Below are 19,591 nucleotides of genomic sequence, written 5' to 3'. Positions count from 1 at the left end.
AGTATAAATGATTTTCAAAATGCAAGCAATGAATTCTTTGAGCTTTCTTTAATAACATGGAGGGGAAAATGAGTCTCTAAATTTGTCAAATGTTAGAGAGTTTATCTCCTCATTTGAGAGAAGAAACTGAAGCATCGAAAGATAAAGTACTTTTGTCAAAATCTAAGTTTCTGGCAGCACTTGGACTAAAAACTTAGCCCCTGTGGTTGACTGGGTGTGCTGTTGAGAACCCGGAGACCTGTAGGGTTTGTCGCTGTTTAACTTCACTTAATGTCTTCCTGTCATTATTTGCACTTTTGCTGTTTGTGTCATAACAGGTTTTTGTTAAGCACAAGATTATACCTGTTCATAGAAATATTTACGTTTATTAAGCCAAGCTCAATGTGGATGCATATTTAACATAAAAATCACATTAGCACTCTTTGGATCTAGTGATTTGACTAACTTCAGTAGAAAAGAATGTACTGAATCAGAAAGCGTATTTTGGAATTCGTTGATTAGGTCTCTAATATCTGAATGTGAAGAATGCAGGATATAAGAAGTTCAAGAAAGGAGCTTAAACTTAATGAATACCTTTTCTCCCAGTGAATGCAAGTAAGTATAATCAACACATTACTGATGCCTTGTTTAATTTTCTAAAAATTTAAATCCTAACAATACTCAGTTATTATGTAAACATGATTGTTGAAGGATATATTATCTGTAGATCGGTGGATTGGAGTGGTTTTGATAGAATTAAGAAGTATATATATAATGGGCCAGTAGTTAATACCTGTTTTGTATCTCCTTTTTTTTTGAATTTTATTTTATTTATTTTTTGTATCTAGTTTTATATTGAGCATGGTGGAGAACACAAGAAACCCTCAAGAAGCATATAATCCAACTGAGGTAAGAAGAATAAACACACAAGGAGTAATTCAAAAACAATTAGGGGTTGGGGACTTCCCCAGTGGTCCAGTGGTTAAGACTCTGCCTTCCAATACAGGGGGAGTGGGTTCTATCTCCGGTCGGGGAATTATGACACACTGCTCACCTTTCACTGGCAGGGTTAAAGGTTTGTCCTGAGAGTGTTTCATCTCATCAGTACTATGAGAGATTTCAGTATATTGAAACTATTACCTTTGTTTAGTATTGTGCTACACTGGCATTGGTTTATGTTCCCACAACACTTTATTTTTTAACTTTTATTTATAATGTTCTTAATATTTGATATATAAAAAAGTACATATAAAATATACACGTATAACAAAAAAATAGCACATTTAAGTTACAAAGCACAATGATAAAATAAACACCCCAAACCCACCACCTAACTTAAGAATTAGAACATTTCCAATAACCTTCATATACCTGTGAGCTCCTTCCTAATCCCATCTCCTTGCTTCCCCTACCCCCTGAGAATAACCACCATTTCAAGTCTTTCATTCCCTTTTTTCAATATAATTGTATCACTTAATGTATGTTTTCCTAAAGAATATACTATTTAGATTTGCTAGTTTTGAGCTTTAAAAAAATGACATTCTGTGACTTGCTTTTGTTCAATCAACATTATGCTTTTTTTTATAAAGACATTTTATTTTATTGAGATACATATTTTTACAACTTTTTTTTTTTTACAAATATTATGCTTTTGAGACTCATTCAGTTGTGAGCTGCAACCTACTCATACCAGATTGGAAGACCCAACTGCCATTTCGGATCAGTTGCTTGAAATCAGCATTTATATTATGTTATATTTAGATTATGGAAGCCGTCAATCTCTACAAACCAGGGCCTTCTTTTTCAAAGAAACAGTTGTTCACATTTACCAGCACATCACTGATTTCATCCATCCTATGTGTGCAGCTGAAATGCATTCAGCTTCCTACAGTGTAACAATTTTATAATCTATCCATCTTAGTGTCCACCAGCATACTAACAAATTTGCATACATTTCATGGTTCACGAGACTTGCTTCTCTAACATATTTATCCAGAAGTGGAGATTCTGAGCTTTACTCAGATTTTAGGATAATGGAAGACTAGTTCCAAAATTGTTTATGCCCCATCTGTAGAGTATGAGTTTCTTTTTGTCTCTATCTTCACCAGCACTTGATTTTGCCAGATTTCTTAATTAATGTCAAATAAAAGGTTGTAAAAGAGCATCTCTCTGTAGCCTTAACTTGCTTTTCCTTGATTACTAAACATTTTTCATATGCTCATTGGCCATTTGTGTTTCCTCTTCCGTGAAATGTCTATTCATATCTGTTGCTTATTTTTCTATTGGTTTGCTGATCGTTTCTTTATTAAATTATAGATGTAGTTTATATATTCTGAATATTAATCTTTGATCAGTGACAAATATATTCAAATATAGTTTCCTATTTTGTAGCTTGTCAACTCACTTTTTTCTGGCATCTTTTGATGAACAAGAATTCTCAACACTCTATAGTTGAATATTTTTTAATGTTTAGGAACGTTTGCATCTTGTTTAAGATGTCCTTTTCTATCCAGATGTAAGGAAAATGTTTTCCTATGGTTTCTCTTCTAATTATTCCAACTGGATGTACCGACTGCTCCCTGCTAGAACACTGAATGATGAAGCAGTGATATACCTTAGATGTCACTGTAGTGGCATTACATGTACTTATTTATTTATTCTGCAAACATTTTGAAGTGCCCTGGCATGAACTTAATATGCTACGCCAAGGAGTTTGAATTCTGTCCTATAGAAAATGGGAAAGAAATAGCAGCTTTATTTTTATAAAGATAATGAACCCAAACGGGTGAGTTAGTACAAGGAGAATCTATTTACAGAGCTCTTACACTAGCTAGAGAAAGAGGACAAGGGCATAGACTAGGCAGTCTCAGGGAAAATGAAGATGAGACTGGCTTGGTGACAGTGACATGATTTGAGACCAATTTAACAAAGGGCTGAGAGAGAGGAAGGAAAATCAAGTTTGATATTGACATTTCTGCCCCAAAGACTGAAGGGGTCCATGATGTGCGAATGTGAGTAGGCAATGTAAGCTCCAAAACCAAGTTGGAATTGGTGACAAACTTTGGGGGCAGCCAACGTAGCGTTGACATGTTTGTACCTTAAACAGGCACTGGCGTTAAGAGGCTGCTCCTCAGGACCCACACTTCTTGCTTCATCTTCTCCTTTGCCCTTAACCTCCTGACACACAGCCTGCAGAAGTGGTGGATGTGTGATTGGCAGCTACGGTGATTTGGCACAGGGGAAGATGTTTGGTTTAGTTTTCTTTTGTAAAAAACCTTTAAGTGCCGCTAAAATTACAATATCTATTGTTGGATTTAAAACTTACCCAAAAAATCTGGGATTATTTCATCTGGAGAATGAAGTGTTTGCGAGGTCTCTTCTGTCCTTTCCACCAGGTTGTCTCCTTGAAGCCTAAATGATTAACAGTGGTCATTGAAACTCTAATAAGGTTGAATAGTGAAATGTGAACTACATACTACTGAGAACATGACTATGAACTTCTAAACTCTAAAATCAGACATGCTTCTTCCAAGTAGAAATACAGCCTTACCAAAACCTTTGTAATACAGTGTTTTTGCTTTTCTAACCTTTAAGGAAAAGTCCTTCTTCTTTTCTCCTGTATACATGGGAAGATTAGTCTAGATAGAATCTACTTTTCTTCTTAGCCTCACTGAAGAAGGTTTATAGACAAATGTTTTCACGGAAACTACAATGGGGAAGTGATTGGAAGAAAAGCAAGCATCCAACACAGTGTGCTTGCCTGACTTCTGGGTTGAGGGGCATGACAGGGTTCCCATGGCTGCACAGAGGTTTATCAAATACAATTCTCCAAATCAACCAAACCTGCGCTTAAAGGCCTGCAGGTCAAGATTCGTCTCAACAGGGGGTGTGAAGATTCTCGATACGTGTGGCTGCCCAGGGTTCTCATAGACACTGCGTCTTCTTCAGGAGAGGCAGATTACATGGGAACTTTTAGGACAATAGATTTCTGAGTTTCTATATCCTTACCTCTAGAGAGAGACTAGTCTGGGTTTACATTATACTGTGAAACCACTGTATCAAAGGAGGTAGAGCTCATCAATAAATGTTGGAACTCTGACCTAAGAGCAGCAGAATAAGCTCTGCTAATGTTGGAGGACACTATATCAAATAATCCAGAGACTGGAAATTTCTACCAGTGCCCTTACTTTTTTCTTGCATTTAACTCCCATGAGGTAAGTGCTCTCATGGGAGTATTAATAAAAACATGACATATGCCATTAATATTTTCAAAAATACAAACTCAAATACAATTCATAACTGTACCAGGCTCAACAGTCAAAATTTTCAACTATATCACTGTAGTGGAATCCAATAACATATACGCATGACTCTCTCTTTACCTTTTGTATAATTATAAATATTGTACATTATATTTTTATTCCTACAATATTAAGTATTGTCCATTTCTGTATATATTATACATTTATACTTACATATTACCTTCTGTACACAAACCATATTTACTGTATTATACAAGCTAATTAAATAATTCTCAAGAGTAGCTTGCTGATAGTCATATAAAACTCTTGGGTCAAAAATCTTACACTTTTAGTTAAGTTTTAAATTTTTACTCTAAAAAAACAGCATCACTTTTAAGAGACTGATTTAGCTACATACTTCCCAAATCTGCCCAACTATTTCTTTTTATTTTGTTTACTTCTAATAATTGGGAAATATTCTTTTTTCATCAAAATTATCAAAGAAAGAAAGTATGTAGGTACACAAGATAGTGAAACATGTAAGTAAAAATTATCATTAAAAATTAACAATGAGCTCCAACACCTTTGGGTATTTAACATTAGGTTAAAAACCTAAACAGAAAATAAATCTCCAACAAAGGCAGAATGAAACAAGAAATCAGAAGTAAGCTGTAATTTTTTTTTTTTGCTCATTGCAAGCTTCAATAAAAAGAGATACTTACTTGGTATTTATCAATATGCTCAATAATAACCCAAATGTTGTGGAGATGTGAAGAAATTGCTACTGCCCTTGATTTCACAGAGTTCTCAATTTAGCTGAGTTGAAAAGACAAATGGCCATGAAAACAACCAACAAATTGGGTGGCCCTGAAGCCGGCTCATCTTTGTCCGAACAGTGCCCTCCAGATACCTTAAGAGTTGAATTCACCGTGACTTGGCAGCAACTCCATTGAGGAATGCTTCTCAGCCCTGCTATCCTTGAGCACTCTGCCAATGTTTCCCAAGCTGTAATCCACATAGCATTACTTTTGTAAGAGGTTAATAGGTACTATGTAAACAAGAGTTGTGTGGGCAAGTCTGGGAAATACGGTCTGAATAAAAGTTAAATCTTTTTTTTTTTTTTACACCTCAAGAGTTATACTCATACTTTCAAACATTTTCACTTTGCTTTCTAAAACTCCCCTTCCATATTAAACACTCTTCTATATTCTCAGCTGCTAAACACAGTGTTTTTTGCTCTTCCTTGTCATAACTGAAGCCCGTTTCTCGTCTAAGAATATGACATCCCTTTTTCCTCTAAGAATATTATAGTACCTCCTCTCCAAAGGAGGCTGTCTAAGCCCTCAACCTCAGCTAACACAGGATTATAAATATTAACCTGTTCTCTTTCTGCCTGTGAAGACTTCCATCAGGTTCAATATTTTCTTCTTCAACTCAAGTGTCACTATTATCGTGAATGATCTTTGTGTTCATGTGTATCTACCTGCTAATTTCAAAGTCCCTCCATCTCAAATCTGGAGAGCTTCCCTTCCATTTCACCTTCCCTAACCCAAGGACAGATACCTCAATTGCTCTGTCAGAAGTCTTTAAATCCAATATCCTGTTCTCTGACAACAAACTCGCCTCCTGTAGGCTCTTTCACAAACTCACTTTCTCTTTAATCAAACATAGATCTTCATTTTCCCTTGGTTTTCTCCCGGTTTCACACCTTTCCTGATTTCCTTCCTGCCCTCCTCAGCTGGGACTTACTGCCCCCTCAATTCCCATGCACCCATGTCCTTTAAGTCATTACTGCCAACCAGACCCGAACCCTGTGTTAACTCATCATTTTCATTCACATGTGCAGCTGAAAACTACTGGTGAAAATCAGGACACTCTAGGACTGATGAGTATAAATCAATAGTCTCCAACTTTAAACTTTGGCTTCTCGGTTGTTTTTCTTTCTTCCATTCCTTACAAAGTCTTTTCAAAAATATTACCTCTCTCCTGTGTCATCCAGAAAAATTATCTAATCAGGAATAAGGACTTCCCACTCCCCGTCACACAGCATCAACAGAATTATCTTCACCCTGACCTGTGTATTCACCACCTTTCCAATTCACAGAGGATGAGAGACCTCTCCCCTGACTAAGGCTTAGACCATCCATCAGGCTGGTGATTTGGGTCCCATCATCTCATCTGCCTCTTGGACCTAATTTCTTTTACTCACCACCACTCATCCTGTTTATCTCTACTGCTCATTTCCCACAGCATAGAAACAAGTTCACTTCTGCTGCAGCCTTAAAAAAACAAAACAAAACAAATGCCTCCCATAATTATCTAAAAGATCTACCTGTTGCTTTTTCTAGTCTATTCTTCTTTGAGCCAAACTCCCTAAACATTCCAAAAATCCCTGAATGCCTTTTTAAAAAATTGAAGTATAACATAAAATATCCTATTAGTTTCAGGTGTGCATCACAGTGATTTATGTATACATTCTGAAATGGTCACCAGAAGTTTAGTTACCATCTGTCACCATGCAAAGTTATTACAATATTATTGACCATATTCCTTATGCTGCACATTACACCCCCATGACTTACTTATTTTATAACTGGAAGTTGGTGCCTCTTAATCTCTTTCACCTATTTCGGCTGCCCCTCACCCCCCCTCCCCTCTAGCAACCACCAGTTTGATCTCTGTATCTATGAGTCTGTTTCTGTTTTGTTTTATTTGTTCCTTTGCTTTGTGTTTTAGATTCCACATATGGACACTTGGGTTGTTTCCATATCTTGGCTATTGTAAATAATGCTGCAATGAACATATGGTTGCATATAGTTTTTTGAGTTAGTCTTTTTGTTTTTGTTTTGTTTTCAGACAAATACTCAGAAGTGGAATTGCTGGATCATATGGTAGCTTTATTTTTAATTTTTTGAGGAACCCCCATACTGTTTTCCATGGTAGCTACACCAACTTAATTCCTACCAACAGTGCATGAGGATTCCCTTTTCTTCACATCCTTGCAAACCCTTGTTATTTTTTGTCTTTCTGATAATAGCCATTCTGACAGGTGTGAAGTAAAGTCTCATTGGGTTTTGATTTGCATTTCCCTGACAATTAGTGATGTTCAGCATCTTTTCATGTGCCTGTTGGCCATCTACATGCCTTCTTTGAAGAAAAAAAAGTCTATTCAGGTCCTCTCCCCACTTTTTAAATCCGGTTGTTTGTTTTTTTGATTTTGAGTTGTACAAGCTCTTTATATGTTTGATACTAACTCTCCACCAATGCCTTTACTTCCACAGTTTTAATTCACCCTTCAACTTATTTAATTTATTTTATTTTTTACATCTTTATTTGAGTATAATTGCTTTACAATGCTGTGTTAGTTTCTGCTTTATAATAAAGTGAATCAGCTATACATATACATATATCCCCATACCTCCTCCCTCTTGCATCTCCCTCCCACCCTCCCTATCCCACCCCTCTAGTCAGTCACAAAGCACTGAGCTGATCTCCCTGTGCTATGCGGCTCCTTCCCACTAGCTATCTATTTTACATTTGGTAGTGTATACATGTCCATGCCACTCTCTCACTTCGTCCCAGCTTACCCTTCCTCCTCCCCATGTCCTCAAGACCATTCTCTACGTCTGCGTTTTTATTCCTGTCCTGCCCCTAGGTTCTTCAGAACCTTTTTTTTTCCCCTAGATTCCATATATATGTGTTAGCATATGGTATTTGTTTTTCTCTTTCTGACTTACTTCACTCTGTATGACAGTCTCTAGGTCCATCCACCTCACTACAAATAACTCAATTTTGTTTCTTTTTATGGCTGAGTAATATCCCATAGTATATATGTGCCACATCTTCTTTATCCATTCATCTGTCGATGGACACTTAAGTTGCTTCCATGTCCTGGCTATTGTAAATAGAGCTGCAATGAACATTGTGGTACATGACTCTTTTTGAATTATGGTTTTCTCAGGGTATATGTCCAGTAGTGGGATTGCTGGGTCATATGGTAGTTCTATTTTTAGTTTTTTAAGGAACCTCCATACTGTTCTCCATAGTGGCCGTATCAATTTACATTCCCACCAACAGTGCAGGAGGGCTTCCTTTTCTCCACACCCTCTCCAGCATTTATTGTTTCTAGATTTTTTTGATGATGGCCATTCTGACTGGTGTGAGGTGATACTTCATTGTAGTTTTGATTTGCATTTCTCTAATGATTAGTGATCTTGAGCATCCTTTCATGTGTTTGTTGGCAATCTGTTTATCTTCTTTGGAAAAAATGTTTATTTAGGTCTTCTGCCCATTTTTGGATTGGGTTGTTTGTGTTTTTGGTATTGAGCTGCATGAGTTGCTTGTAAATTTTGGAGATTAATCCTTTGTCAGTTGCTTCATTTGCAAATATTTTCTCCCATTCTGAGGCTTGTCTTTTGGTCTTGTTGATGGTTTCCTTTGCTGTGCAAAAGCTTTGAAGTTTCATTAGGTCCCATTTGTTTATTTTTGGTTTTATTTCCATTACTCTAGGAGGTGGGTCAAAAAGGATCTTGCTGTGATTTATGTCATAGAGTGTTCTGCTTATGTTTTCCTCTAAGAGTTTTATAGTGTCTGGCCTTACATTTAGGTCTTTAATCTATTTTGAGTTTATTTTTGTATATGGTGTTAGGGAGTGTTCTAATTTCATTCCCTCAACTTATTTTAATTTGCTTTGTGCTCCTACCATTCTGAGATGACTGGTTATACTAAGACTACCTGACCTTCTAATTGCCACATACGGTTGAAAACTTTCTGATATTGTTTTTATTTTACTTTCAGCTGTACTTTGTATGAACACTCTTTTCCCACTCTGCACCATCTCCCTGAATCAGCTCATCCACTCTTATGATTTTAACTACATTTACAGTGAGTTTTTTCAAATCTTGAGTTCTCAGCTCAAGATTGGTGTACCCAGATTCTTGCAGGACATTTTAATTGGATTAACCATAAGCATCTCAAAGGGAACTTGTCCAAAGCAAACTCATCTTCATCATACCCTGCCTCATATTACACATAGCTAATCAATCCCAGCCTCGTTAATTATTCTTCCTAAAGAGATTTCCTGACTCTATCACTTCTTCTTTATGCTACTACTATAATTGTGCTGTTCATCTTTACTTGCTTGGATTATTAGTTTCCTTGATGATATTCATACAGAGAAACTTGTCCTTCAAAAATCCATTTTTTCCATATGGCTACCAGAAAGTTCAAAATAAATCCTCATGCTTTATTATTCTCATGCTTTAAATATTTTAGTGCAAGAGATTTTAACATGAGTATGCTTAGACACGCCCACAGACAGGTTTCAGGGGACTCACTGTAATTCACAATAAATGGAATAAAAATTTTTGGTGGATTGCTCTTTCTTGGACAGGGAGACAGTAACTTCAACCAGATTCTCAAAACAATCCTTGCCTCAAAGGAGTTTAACAGCTGCCATTTTTACTGGCTTCTCATCACCTGCAAAATGAGTTACGGTTTCCTTACCAAGTCATTCAAGTCTCTCTGTTGCACAACCCCTACCTGTGTCTGCAACTTCACCTTCTTGGATATTTCCCCATGGAATTTATACTCCATAAACTCCAAACTGCTTTTATTTCTGTGCAGATATTTTATTAAGCCTCTGTGCCATTATATAATTATCTCTGGCAGAATTTACGTTCCCCTCTTTTACTATTCAGCTTAATCCTAGGTTTTAATTACAGATTCTCCTTTTTTTCAGAAGCTTTTCTTCCAGAAGTCTTTGCACCTTTGCAAATCTTTACCATATTTAATTGCTTGTTTTCATGTCTATCAACACAAACCAAGTGTCTTAAAGATAAGAATTTTATTTTTCATATTTTTATGTCCCTAAAGCCTAGCTTAGGTTGAGCTTGGTACACTGTAAGCTCTAAAAGAGATTTCTTAAGGTATTTTTTAGTGAGTAGCTCACCTTGGAGATAAGGAAAGGAAAAGCAGACCCAGCCTATGTATAAGGAATTTTCTACAGAATACTTTAGTGTATTTACAATTACATTCTCTTGAAAAGGGGTGAAAATTATCCTACATATATCTAGGCTTATAAATGAGATGCTAAAGGTTGCACCTGCACAAAGCTGGTTGGCACAGCTAGAAACATGTGCCAAAATAGTTGCTAATTAAAGTTGGGGTATTTGAAGTGAGGTGCAAGCAGAGGTGACAAAGATGGCAAATGAGTTTGGGTTTCAAATAAACGAATCAGATTTCATTTAATACTGACCAGTGCGACCTGGCTAGAGGAAATGCTGTTATAAATGTCAGTAAATTATACATCCAAGTTTGTGAGTCAACAGTCACCTTCCATTGACTCAGTCTCAATAGTGAATAAGCCAATGAAAGATAGCATCCTCAGAGACTACTGTAGTGCCTATCACAGCCTATCATAGTACCAGGCACATGTATGTGATCAATAGACATTTGTTAAGTAAATGCTGCTGAAAAGTCCCTACGTCTTAGAAAATAGCCTTCAGGAAGATGGACCAGTAAAGAGAAAAGATGTTGAAGCTCATTCAGGAGTTTTGTGGCCATAGCAGTGGTTCAAATTTTGCTTGCTTGGTAATGTTTTGAGATCCAGCTGGTTCCAATGTCTCGCTCTGTAAGAAGATGCAAGGAAACCAAAACCAGAGCTAAGTAGCAGCCCAGTCCTAGTCCAAAATGGTCAGTAAAACACATCACCACCAGCCGTACACATTTTGAGGAGGGAGTTTTGAATAGTGTAAGCGGTGGGAGGATAGAGAAAGTTATGAGCGCTACTTCTTTTCTATACTTTTTAAAAAAAAATCCAAGACATTCAGTAAGAAAACATTTTTTTAAAAAACCTCTGGTATTGTCAATTCAGTTGACACATGATGTGATGAGAGAAGACTCAAATAAGTGCATTCTTAACTTTTCACACTGGCCTGGAAGACATTCAGATTCACGAGCAGCCATCTTTCTGTTTTTATGTTATCACACTATATATGACATATTTTAATCTTCCCTGAACACTTTCTGGAAGAAAATAGTATCTAACTAAAGAGTAGACACTCATCAAATGTTTTTTTTGAAACAAATTGAATACATTATGGCATGCATGAAATTAAATGCCAAGCTAACATTTCTAACATATCTAGTTCAGAGGAAATGATGAATAGAATCTGGATTAATTCAACAAATGTTAATGGAGTACGTGGTACTTGCACTGAGCTTTGAAAATGCTAAAGTTTGATTAGATGAAGAAAAAGAGGAAGGGTGTTCCAAGGAAAGAGCAGTGAAATAATAGAGTACATTTACTTTGGAAAAAGAAGCCGTTCGGGGGAAAAAGGTAAAAAAAGAAAAGAAGAAAGAGAGAGAAAGAGAGAAAGAGAGAGAGAGAGAGGAAAAAGGAACACCAAGTATAACAAAAAACTGACTAAGAGCTTCAGTGAAAGTAGTGTATTGAAAGCCACAAACACATCTAGATTATAAGATGTATTCAGAAGGGAGCTTGCAAACTAAACAAGAATTAGACTTAATGTAGCGGGAAACTTTGAAAGTTTTAAATTATTGTCTAATACAATAAAAGCTGCACCAAGAAAATAATATTCATTGAGGCATCTTGTAAGGCCATTTGGGAAGCTCTCGCAATAAACCAGAAATAGAAGATCAAAAGCATGGAGTGACCAGGTCTAGGCAAGTGCCTACAATGGCCCAAGCATTGTTCCAGTTTGGGGGGTTGCAGTTGGGGGCTGTGGACACGATGAACCAAATTCCCATCCTCAATGGAGCTTTCATCCTACCGACCAAAGATGACGAACAAACGAACAACTAAAATACATAGAATCGGTGTTAATAAGAAAGCTGGTTAAAAATCAAGGATGGAGGAGGGCTTCCCTGGTGGCGCAGTGGTTGAGAGTCTGCCTGCCGATGCAGGGGACACGGGTTCGTACCCTGGTCTGGGAGGATCCCACATGCCGCGGAGCGGCTAGGCCCGTGAGCCATGGCCGCTGGGCCTGCATGTCCAGACCCTGTGCTCCACAACGGGAGAGGCCACAACAGTGAGAGGCCCGTGTACCGCGAAAAAAAAAAAAAAAATCAAGGATGGAAAGTAGAGCCAGGAAGGAAGAGCCTATATAGGAAGACTCCAGAGAAAGGGTAGTATGCAATTTTACATAGTGTGTCCAGGGACAGCTTCATCAGTGGACAATATTTGAGCCAAAACTTGAAGCAATGAGGGACTAAACAAATAGATGCCTGAGAAAGAGCATTACAAGGAGAGGGAAGAGCAAATTGAAGCCAATGACTGGTGTGGAGTGAACGAGGGGTACATAGCAGGATATGCTGTCCGAGAGGAAGCTGAGGCTAGACCAGGTAGGACATTCTACAGTGCTGGGGAGGAAGAAATTTCCCTCCACCCTTCCAGGTTCTTTTGGCTGGTCTAAGAATTAAGCTGACAGGAGACTTCTGTTTCTTAAAAATAACCTGCCCAGCTTAATCCTCATGCCAAAGAGATCTTCTGGGGTGGCAAATTTTGCTCCCCTACAACATCATCTAGAAATTCGATGCTAGAATATGTAGTCTTCTTCCCCAGGAAAATGGGAAGCCTGTTGGTGGTGGGGGGGTTTGACGCAGAGAAGGGACATGATCAGACTTTGCTTTAAGAAGGATCACTCTGCCTGCTGTGTGGAGAATTCACTGTGGGCAGCAAGCGTGGCTGCAGGGAGATTCCTTAGGAGGTTATCCCGCCAACTTTGTTGAGCGGTGAGCATGGCTTGCCCAAGGGCGGCAGTGGTGGAGGTGATAAGAAGCGGACTGATTCTGGGTAAATTCTGCAGCTGGAGCCCACAGTCCATCTGATATGTGAGACTTGGAGGTTGTGAGAGAAAAAGAGGAATAAACAATGTCACCATTTTTCTGTCCTAGGCAACTGAAATGATCATGCTGCCATTTGCTGAGGTCAGGAAAACTGAGGGAAAAGCAAATTTGGTGGGGATAAGTGGACTTTAGCTGGGGACATGGTATGTTTCAAGTGCATTTTAGACGTGCTGGTGGAGAGGTGCAGAGAGGCATTTGGATATCTGTGGGGAGATGCTGAACAGAATGAGTTGTGCACTAGGTTTGGCCTCTCTGGGCTCTAAAATCTCTACAGAGAACTTCAGAATATGATATACTACTGCTTAATTGAGCTATTTTGAAGGATGGGTAATTCTGTTTCACTGGAAAGTAAATAGTATACCATGATAAGTGCCGATTAGACCAGGGGAACCACAATAAACAGTTTAGGTTTTAAGAAATTTTGAACCGTTTTCTTCAAAGGGTTAGAAAATTAACTTATCCTTCCCCTCTAAAGTCTTTTTTTTTTTTTGCGGTACGCGGGCCTCCAGGCTCAGCGGCCATGGCTCACGAGCCCAGCCGCTCTGCAGCACGTGGGATCCTCCCGGACCGGGGCACGAACCCGTGTCCCCTGCATCGGCAGGCGGACTCTCAACCACTGTGCCACCAGGGAAGCCCCCCTCTAAAGTCTTTTAATTCACAAATCCTCTTTCATAACATCAGTCAGAGAGTTATTTCTAAGTCTCTTTCTAAATGTTAATTTTCCATTTTAGGATTCCAGTACGTTTCTCCAGAATTATTTTTGATGGAAATTTTAGCAACTTATTCTCACTCATTTTTTTAAATAAATTTATTTATTTTATTTTATTATTTATTTTTGGCCACATTGGGTCTTTGTTGCTGCGTGTGGGCTTTCTCTAGTTGCGGCGAGCGGGGGCTACTCTTCATTGCGGTGCACAGCTTCTTATTGCGGTGGCTTCTCGTAGTGGAGCACGGGCTCTAGGCGCATGGGCTTCAGTAGTTGTGGTGTGTGGGCTCAGTAGTTGTGGCTCACGGGCTCCAGAGCACAGGCTCAATAGTTGTGGCACGTGGGCTCAGTAGTTGTGGCACGCAGGCTCAGTAGTTGCGGCTCATACGCTCTAGAGCACACGCAGGCTCAGTAGTTGTGGTGCCCGGGGTTAGTTGCCCTGCGGCATGTGGGATCTTCCTGGACCAGGGCTCGAACCCGTGTCCCCTGCATTGGCAGGCAGATTCTTAACCACTGCACCACCAAGGAAGCCCATTTACTCCATTTTGAAGTCTTAGAAAAGCCATATTGTCATCAGCATCAAACATTTATCGGGGATCTTCAGAGGCAAAGCCCTCCATTGAGCAACGAGCCTGCAATCTGGCGCGAGACCTGCGTGTATTTTCATGATCTCTCTAATTACTCGGCAAGCTTCCTGAAGTCAGAGACCAAGTCTGATAGCCACCACACCATCAGGGCTTAGCAGAGTAATTTACACTTGTGCCCCCTCACCAGAATAACTACCTAATTTAAATGGCATCTATCCGAAGTCGCTAAACACCTGTAAGAGTTCCTTCTCTACTCTAGAAAAATGGCGCTGCTGTCTTCTGGAACTTTGCCGCCCTCCACCCAAGTCCCTACCAAGTCCCAGTTCTTCAGAGAACTACCTGGATGTTCTTCCTCCCACTCTGTTTTCCAAGCCCACTGACTCCACCTCGGGGGTCTCCTTTACCCCTGGTCATTCCAGTTGACCCTTTGGTGGGCGGTCTGGCCCTTTGATACCATCTCTCAGCCCCTCAGCCGCGCTGTCTGTGCCCCAGACGCAGCTCTACTTCCCACTCCAGAACCTCTGACAAATACTTTGGCCCCAGTGAATCCCCCGCCAAGAGAAAATTTCCAACAGTACCTACACTTCCCTCCTTATTCTAGGATATTCACTTAAAAACTCTTCCTTCCAGCATTCATCTGTAGGCACTCTGCCTTTCCTTTTCTCTTGCTATGCCATGTGAGCAACGCATCAAGATGAAGCCCCTTTTTCCTGACAGTGGAATGGAACAGAATAACATTCTCTTTCACCAGAGGGCTTTCTTTATATTCTGCTTTTTAAATTCTCTCCCTTGTTCACAAGAATCTTTGAACATAAAGCTCTAAAGTATAATGATGGATGGTGACATAGAGATAAAAACCATGCTCTTTCCTCTTAAATTTTCCTTTGAATTTCCTACCTCCTGAAAGTAAGATATGGGCCTACAAAATATCGGTAACTCTCTAATCAAATTTGTAGTTCTCTCAGGCATACCTGATTGCGGACGTGTAGCTGCCATTGGGTGGCCTCTTATCTGGGCTGCTAATTACTCTCCTGGCAGAAGTTTAAGAATTCTAAAACCAAATCTAAGGGAAGCACACATGGAGAATAGATGTCCTTTGTTTTCGGTCTCTTCTGCTTTACCTCAACTCAAACGTAAAAATGTCAACACAAAGTTAGGAAGAGAAGATCCCGCACGGAGCAGGGCTGATTCTTACGCCTTGGGACTACTAAACTCGATTTTCCAGGCAGATGTGACCAATCTGTGGGCCACCGACACACACCTTGGTCAGATTATTACTCGCACAAAGGATGACCCTGGGGACATTCCAACCTTCCTGAAATCCAAGGCAGTCATGAAAAAGGATTACATTCAAATTGCCAGACAGCTCCGGAGCTAAGAAAACTCCTAGAGAAAGCAGCCAAACACGGAATGCTGAGCTAGAGGCAGCTCTGGGCATTGGAATCCTCAAGCCTCCTTCAACACGACCATTCATCCACATTTTAAACTGGATTTCATATCTATAAAATGATCTGGTGAAGTGTGGGTATGCTCTCAGCCTGCCATCATCCCTAGAGAGGACCCTTTTTAAAATCTATCTACATAGAAATAGGCAGTTAAGGTCCTTATTTGACAGTGTAGAGCAATGTTCTCAACTTTTAGGGTGCATTGGAATCACCTAGAGGACTTCTTAAAACACAGCTTGCTGGGCTCCACCCAAAGAGCTCCTGAGTCAGGTCTGGAGCGTGGCCCAGGAATTGTCTTTCTACCAAGTTCTCAGGTGATGCCCACACTGCAGGCTGGGGGACAGCCCTCCATATTGCCTCCTCTTTATAGCTCTGGAAGGGATGGAGTTCCCCAGCCATCCTCACTGTGTAGTCATAGTATACCATGCCTGGGATGCCAAAAATAGAGAAGACTCTACCAGAGGATGTTGGTATTTCTCTTCCTCCAACTAGCTGGGTGTTGACTTTAGCTGAACACTAAATTTTATTCCCAGGTATGTACGATTCCATCTTACTGAAGTTAGAAATCTCAGAGTCAGACTGCACTTGAGCTGAGGATACTGCATACGTAGCCTAAATCAGAGCATCGCTGAGCCAATCTGCCTGGTCAGCAGGCATCTAGCATAGCAGCAGCTGTAAGAAGTCTTCTTAAAGCCCTGATTTCTAACAGGCTGAAAAATGGGATTGTGTGGGGAGCCAAAGCACCCTTTTGAAAAACGGCCCAAACTTTTGTTCCTTCCTTAGCCATTCCTTCCTTTAATCAGAGACCCTTTACTCATGGTACTGAAACTGAAAGCTGCCTCACTTGTGTACCTGATGGAAGACCACCCCCTCTTTCGTATATGCCCTGGAAACATCTGTTAGATTGCTGAGTTCTTATGTATATAGTCAATCCCTCTCCCTCTCTGAAGCAGTTGAAGGCAAACTCAACACTGTCAGATTTTTCCATGCTACAGCCCTGGAAGTGACAATATGTCGTGCTGCCTTAGTCAGATGGTTTATGTTCCTTTCTTTGCGATTTCCATTTCATAACATCTGAAGTAATTGAAAGCACGTTGTGATGACTAGCAGAATTATGAGGCATACTGATTTCCCAAATTACAAGTAATATTACTTTGTACCAGAGAGAGGTAAGATTTTAGCAGAGTTCTATCTGTCTACAGATGGCAATTGAGAGAATGTTGCCAATGATATATATGCATTATCACAAACTCTGAGAAATTGTTACTTGATATGGAACTAGCATGAGGGAATGAACCATGGGCAGCCTCACAGCAATCCTTCTTGAGAAAGTTGTACATTGTTCTGAGGAGTAAATAGAGGAGTCCCAGAAAACCCCACCAAGTTCCATCTAATTAGGAGGGATGGGAGGTAGAGCACAGGGAAAATCTGACACGATTCCCTTAGAAATCCGAAACCACTGTGTTCTGAGGTTGCAGCCTCAGCAAGGTGAGCCAGCTTGCTTCCACATCAAAGAGAAAGGCTCCCGAAGTGGGGATTTTATGACCCTACTTCTCCATAAGAGGAACACTCTCTATATTCCAATAGAACACAGTAGAACGTAAGACGTGTAAGCATACCGACATAATTTGGTCTCCTCTGCTCCATGCTTCACTTATGCGCCCATAACAGGTGACAAACGGTTCCTAATTGAATAAATCTTACATTAGCACTACCCGTAAGCTTGATATACTTCTAGGTTTTAAGTTTGTTCTAGGGCAGGAGCTTGGTTCGTTTAAGTTTGTTTTTAACGTAACCTTGTGTAATAAATACAAATTTGGATAATAAATGGTTTTTGAATGACTCAACGTTAAAGTGCCTTTTTTATTAGGATTTGGACGGCATAGGCTGAAATTTGCTGTAAGCAATTTGATGCCCTGGAAAACAAGATTGGTTTAGAAAATATCGTGTGTGGAGTCCTTGAAGAGATTATAATAGACAAGATAAAGGCCTTCTTTTATTCTTTTAACAATGCTCTGAAAATCCTTAAGAAGGACAACACTGAATACAAATGTCTGCACAACTGGAAAAGCCAATAAGGCGTAAAGATGTTAGGATGATGCATCTTTTGGCTTAATTAACAGTCGGGAAGAAATACATTTAGTGACTTACCAGGGAATATAAACACTACTTTGTTAAAGTTTAACTACCTTAGTCTAGAATTTATTTTTTCTGATGTATACCTCAATCGATCTCTTAAAATGATCATAGAATTTGTTTATAGTGAAACTTCTTTCTCTCTGCCTTCTGCTTAGGGAAACGAAAAATAGTTTGCATTGGTAACCAGAGTTAGCTTGTAAATAAGACTTTCCAAGGGGTCTTAACTAGTTCTTAATCTAATTTATTGTTATATAATTATCATATTTCAAGTCATAAGGTATTCTTTCCAAGATTTCATTTATTTTTCTGGCTTTTATATGGCATGATTTAGCTGTTATAGAATTTCTGGTTTTAAGCGAGAAAATAGATTATTATATTTAAAATTCTGAAAAATTATTAATTTTAAAACTTAAATGCTCTTTCCTGAAAACACAGATTTATTGAAACATAATGCATGATGGCACTGATACAAAGTTATTTGCTTTTCTTTTTAGGTATTTCATACTCCGTTTTGAGCACTAACGTTTATAATTGAAAATAAATACATATTCTGTGAATTTTGATTCTTATTCTGAAACGTTATTAAAAAATTCAAAATTTAATGACACTTAGTATTCTTTCTTTTATAGCAGTACTATATCCAGTCTGGTTTGATTCTAAAATATTTATTTTATATTAGTGAGGCTAATAACTGTTCAGTGATTATGAAGAGAGTTAACAGAAAACATACATAGAAATAAAATAAATATAATTATATGTTGGATTTGGCTTATGCAGACCATTTAGGAACTGTGATCCAATTATAAGGGTAATTACCATAACGTGTAATTGAAAGTAATTGCGATTTTAATTTTACTACAAAGGGTACCTGGGAGGTCCAGCATGTCAAGCAAGTGAATAATAAGTTTCCAGATATGGATAAAAAAGTGAAATACAAGTTTTCACTATTTGTTCCTATTTCTCACATAAGATACCTCATCTTAATTCCAGTAGGGAAATGAAAATAAAAATGAAAAAAATAGGAAGAGACATTTAAATTAATCTTCATATATTATGACAACAAAATAAAGTCCAATAGTGCTCTTGCTATTACATTATTAGAAAGGGTATTTAAGCAAGAATGAATACTAGAATATTTTCAAAATTATTTTCACATAATGACTGATATTCTATGTTTTTTTAAAGATTTTTTGATATGGACCATTTTTAAAGTCTTTTATTGAATTTGTTACAGTATTGCTTCTGTTTTATGTTTTGGTTCTTTGGCCCTGAGACATGTGGGATCTTAGCTCCCCAACCAGGGATCAAACCCAGAGCCCCTGCATTGGAAGGCAAAGTCTTAACCACTGGACTGTCAGGGAAATCCCTGAGGGAGATTATTAATTTGAACAAAAATACAGCAGTATGTACATTGTAACATTCTTCCACTTCTTGTGGTGCCCCTTCCTGATTTGCATAGGAGCTGCAACATGTCCAGTACTTTTATGTGCCAGTCACTGGGGAATTAAACATCTTGCCCAAGGATGCTCAGCGAAACTGGGATACTGTTAGATGCTGAAATTTAAGGATTTAAACATCATGCTGTACTTGTTTTCATGTGCTCAGCTGGTGAGATGGAAACATCAT

At 38.8% G+C, this 19,591-nt stretch overlaps 1 protein-coding gene across 1 annotated transcript in view; it reads right to left on the bottom strand.

The window, feature by feature from the left end:
- The window catches only part of C17H8orf34 (chromosome 17 C8orf34 homolog), a 336,297-nt gene that overhangs the window by 77,704 nt on the left and 239,002 nt on the right, over positions 1–19,591 (bottom strand). Inside the window, 1 exon segment of the mRNA XM_073794504.1 lies at positions 3,305–3,390. Coding sequence (XP_073650605.1) covers positions 3,305–3,390 — 86 coding nt within the window.

This window comes from Tursiops truncatus, chromosome 17, assembly GCF_011762595.2.
Source record: "Tursiops truncatus isolate mTurTru1 chromosome 17, mTurTru1.mat.Y, whole genome shotgun sequence".
In the NCBI taxonomy this organism is placed as follows: Eukaryota; Metazoa; Chordata; class Mammalia; order Artiodactyla; family Delphinidae; genus Tursiops; species Tursiops truncatus.
The sequence above is the reverse complement of the archived record's forward strand: the minus strand, read 5'-3'. Positions and strand labels throughout refer to the sequence as shown.